The sequence below is a fragment of the Rhinopithecus bieti genome, unplaced genomic scaffold (genome assembly GCF_001698545.2).
Source record: "Rhinopithecus bieti isolate Rb0 unplaced genomic scaffold, ASM169854v2 scaffold_15117, whole genome shotgun sequence".
Classification (NCBI taxonomy): Eukaryota; Metazoa; Chordata; class Mammalia; order Primates; family Cercopithecidae; genus Rhinopithecus; species Rhinopithecus bieti.
In genome coordinates this window covers 111,943-115,909 of record NW_016808014.1, presented here as the reverse complement: position 1 = coordinate 115,909, position 3,967 = coordinate 111,943, and the positions used below count along the sequence as shown (strand labels likewise).

Genomic DNA, 3,967 nt, shown 5'->3' with positions numbered 1-3,967 from the left:
TGAGCCACCGCGCCCGGCTTGTTTTTGTTTTTTGATACGGAGTCTGGCTCTGTCGCCCAGGCTGGAGTGTAGTGGCGTGATCTTGGCTCACTGCAAGCACCGTCTCCCAGGTTCACCCCCTCAGCCTCCAGAGTAGCTGGGACTACAGATGCCCGCCACCATGCCCGGCTAATTTTTTTGTATTTTTAGTAGAGATGGGGCTTAACCATATTAGCCAGGCTGGTCTCAATCTCCTGACCTCGTGATCCGCCCCCCTCGGCCTCTTTTTTTTCTTTTTTGAGACGGAGTCTTGCTCTTTTGCCCCGGCTGGAGTGCAGTGGTGCAATCTCGGCTCACTGCAACCTCTGCCTCCAGGGTTCAAGCGATTCTCCTGCTTCAGCCTCCTGAGTAGCTAGGATTATAGGCACGCGCCACTACAGCCAGCTAATCTTCGTATTTTTAGTAGATACGGGGTTTCACCATGTTGGTCAGGCTGGTCTCGAACTCCTGACCTCATGACCCGCCCACCTCAGCCTCCCAAAGTGCTGGGATTACAGGTGTGAGCCACCGAGCCCAGTCCGATCACGAACGTTTTTTAAAGCCTACTACCTTTTTTTGTCCAGTTGACAAGGGCTAACCATAGTGCTGGCCACATATCATTCAATCAAATAAACATGGACATAGTGGAGAAATGATGTTGTCACACCAAACCCTTTGTGGTGTTCATTCAAATGGGATGGACTTGTATTATGTGCACCAGAATTGAACTTCCAAAGTTGGCTGCATGCAATATAAGCCCTACCCAACAAGCCTTACCCAACAAGGCTTGTTTTAGTCACTAAGGATGTTTACCCACAGTGACTCTCAACTGACTCTAGAAAGAACACAACCACTGCTTACACACACATACACACACACACTAGGGCACTTACTCGCATGGTACCACGTCTCAGAGCTCATTAAAAAGAATTCCTGGCCGGGAGCGGTGGCTCACACCTGTAATCCCAACACTTTGAGAGGCTGAGGTGGGGGATCACAAGGTCAGGAGTTCGAGACAAGCCTAGCCAACATGGTGAAACCCCGTCTCTACTAAAAATACAAAAACTAGCCAGGCGTGGTGGCAGGCACCTGTAATCCCAGCTACTCGGGAGGCTGAGGCAGGAGAATCACTTGAACCCGGGAGGCTGAGGTTGGCAGTGAGCAGAGGTCGTGCCACTGTACTCCAGCCTGGGCAACAGAGCAAGACTCCATCTCAAAAAAAAAAAAAAAGAATCCTAAGCTAGCCACACTTAGGTTTATTCTCTAGTCTTCTGTTCCCAAACCCTGAATACATGTTCCTTGGAGGAAACAAGCAGCAATCAGATGTCCAAGGTCTCCTGAGTTAATTCCGTCTTCCCTGGTGAATTACAACTTCTTGCAGACACAAAGGAGAACAGAGAGACAAATGACACATAAACAGGAGCTTCACTGGCTGGGGGAGGGGGGCATGGAGAGTGACGTCAGTTTTCCCAGAAACCCATTTATCACGATAACAAGGTCTCGAGTGCTTAGGCTGCTCTTTCAGCTTCAGAATCTGGCGTACAATTATGTTCTTCATCATACAGTATGGCAAGGCCAGCCAGAGCAAACTGGAGCCATGCAAAGCAAACCAAGTGGTCCTAAACCACCCCCTCATCCCCATTTGCAGAACAAAGGGCATCTCTGGGTTGCCTGAGTTGTGCCTGAGGTGAACCACACACAGTCTTCTGGAATGTTCCCCTTTGCAACATCTGCCCTGAAATCCTAATCCAGGCAAGAGAAACTGGTGAGAATATGGAGGACAGGTCGATGCAAATTCATTAGCTGACATGAAAAATCATTAGCCTCATTTTTGGATGGAGCAAGTGTAATCCCAGAGATTAATTCCTCTACTTCAGCTATACCATCTCTGAAATGCAGGTAACCAGAAGCAGAAAAGCCACAGCAGAAAAGAGGAAGCCCTCAAAACACTAAAGCAATAAACAATGAGAGTGCCAATCTTGGGGGAAGAAAATTCTCTCAAATTCCATCATCACAGAGAATGTCTCCTGTCTACTCCTGGTCCTTCCACATCATGACTGCATAAAGTGCACTGTGCTAGGGTGTGCAGGGGGTGGAGGAGGTTCCGAAGAAATGATCCTGCCTTTCCAAACAGGGGCAAAAGAGAGGAAATACATTAATACATATTCTGTAGAGAAAATACTATCAGATTCTGGCTTCAGATTTTGAAAAATCAATTTCAATTACACCAAATACCTAGAGGCTGTTGTTGTTGTTGTTGTTTTTTTTTTTGTACTGTAATTGCCTTGCATGAACTATTTTCCTAAACAAGTAAGCTACAAGGTTGAAAAACATTTTTATGTGGTTCAGAGATTTTCGTCAAGTAGCATTTGGTGTCATGGGATTTGACCTACCTCTGTCTCCCACTCCTTCCTCACCTCGGGGTGCTGGTGGGCTTCTTAAAGTCCCAGATACCCATGGATGAATAGACAAGCTAGGGTGTCCCCCACAAATGGAATTCATCGCCCTTTGCAACCAAACTTCTGGTCTAAAAAACAAACATGGAGCCTCAGGTCACTTCAACATGGTTTCTCTACACATCCCAGGCTGGAAAACTTCACTTCTTTAAATGAAGATTTTTTTTTTTCCCTGAGTCGGTCGCCAACAAAAAAAGAGACGGCACCGCTTTTGCGAGTCTCACACTTATTTTCCTGAGTCTCCATAGAAAGAAGCCAGCTCCACAGGTTTTGGCACACAAGCCCAGTTACACTGAACAGGCACCCGAGACAGATCCTCAGAGGCCCGCTCCAGAACATGCCAAAATACGCAGCCAGCCACCTACAGGCCAACCAACTGCACCCCACACTGACGCACAAATGAGACCCAGAGGCACACAGCACAAGCAGACAGAGAGGCGTTCGGACACACACCACAGAGGTGAGCACACTCAGAGAAACAGGCAGACTTCTTTGGGTCACAGACAGAACCCCGGCGACGCCGCCGCCCGCCCGGGAAGACACGAGCGCGCGCGCGTGCACACATACGCGCACACCGATACACATACAGACGCAGTCACATATGTAATGCATATAGAGAAACCTTATCCCAGCCAGTCACCTCCCCGCCCCCCTCGCCACTCACAGCCTTCTGCCCCAGGCTAACCCCAGCCCCGCGCCTCTTTGCCTGTGCCGTCCCAGGTCACAACGGGCAGCCGTGCGCAGGGGCGCGGCAAGGCCAGGGTGCCAGGGACCTGGAGGGCTCGGCGGCTCCTACGGCCATTCATTCGGCAACGCCCCAGCCGTGGGGCCGCAGCTGCAGCGAGGGAGGCGGCGGCGCTCACTGCGGCTCTTGGGCAATGCAAGTTCAGCCGCCGGCCCGCAGGCTTTGCCAGCCCCACTGCCGCCCCCCGACCCCTGCGCGCCACCACCGTTTTCCGGGACTGGTTGGGGGACTGAGCTGCTGACCCCGGGAGCAGAAGTCCCACCGTGCCCTCGGCTCCTGGATGCTGCCCACTGCCCTCCTCGCGATGTGGGGGCGGCGGCCAGGTCTCCTTGACCCTCCCCAGGCCCTCGGCCCTGGCCCTGGCACCCACGCTCTGCACTTACCACCTGGCGAGCTATATCGGTCGCTGCCATCGCTCCTGCGTCCGCCAGGGCTGCCACGGGTGCCGCCGCAACGGGAGCTACTGCACAGGAAACAGAGGAGCTCCTCCGACAAAGAGAAAGTGTTACACTTCGGGCGCGACCAAGTCCGGTGGGGGGAGGTGCAAGGGAGGGGCCCCCTCGCCGCTGCTCCAACCCCAACCTCCCATCTACCGCCCACCCCTTGAAAGTAGGGTATGGAGAGGGGGCGGATTTAACGCGCCGCTTCCCACTTCGGCCAGCCCAGTTCCAGTTCTTCCTGCAACCCCAGCCGCAGGCTTCTGCGAAGGGGGGCGGGGGCTCCCCTCTGTGACCACGTCCTCTGNCCC

General features: G+C 52.8%; 1 protein-coding gene across 4 annotated transcripts in view; it reads right to left on the bottom strand.

Annotated features, from left to right (window-relative positions):
- The window catches only part of SEPTIN6 (septin 6), an 85,070-nt gene that overhangs the window by 77,667 nt on the left and 3,436 nt on the right, over window positions 1-3,967 (bottom strand). For 3 of the 4 annotated variants that reach the window (XM_017885155.1, XM_017885153.1, XM_017885154.1), the window contains exon 1: window positions 3,603-3,947. In XM_017885155.1, the coding sequence (XP_017740644.1) occupies window positions 3,603-3,632 (30 nt within the window). In that variant the 5' untranslated portion in view covers window positions 3,633-3,947. Of the gene's footprint in view, window positions 1-3,602; window positions 3,948-3,967 lie in introns of those variants that run through there. The other variant, XM_017885152.1, reaches the window with a different exon arrangement.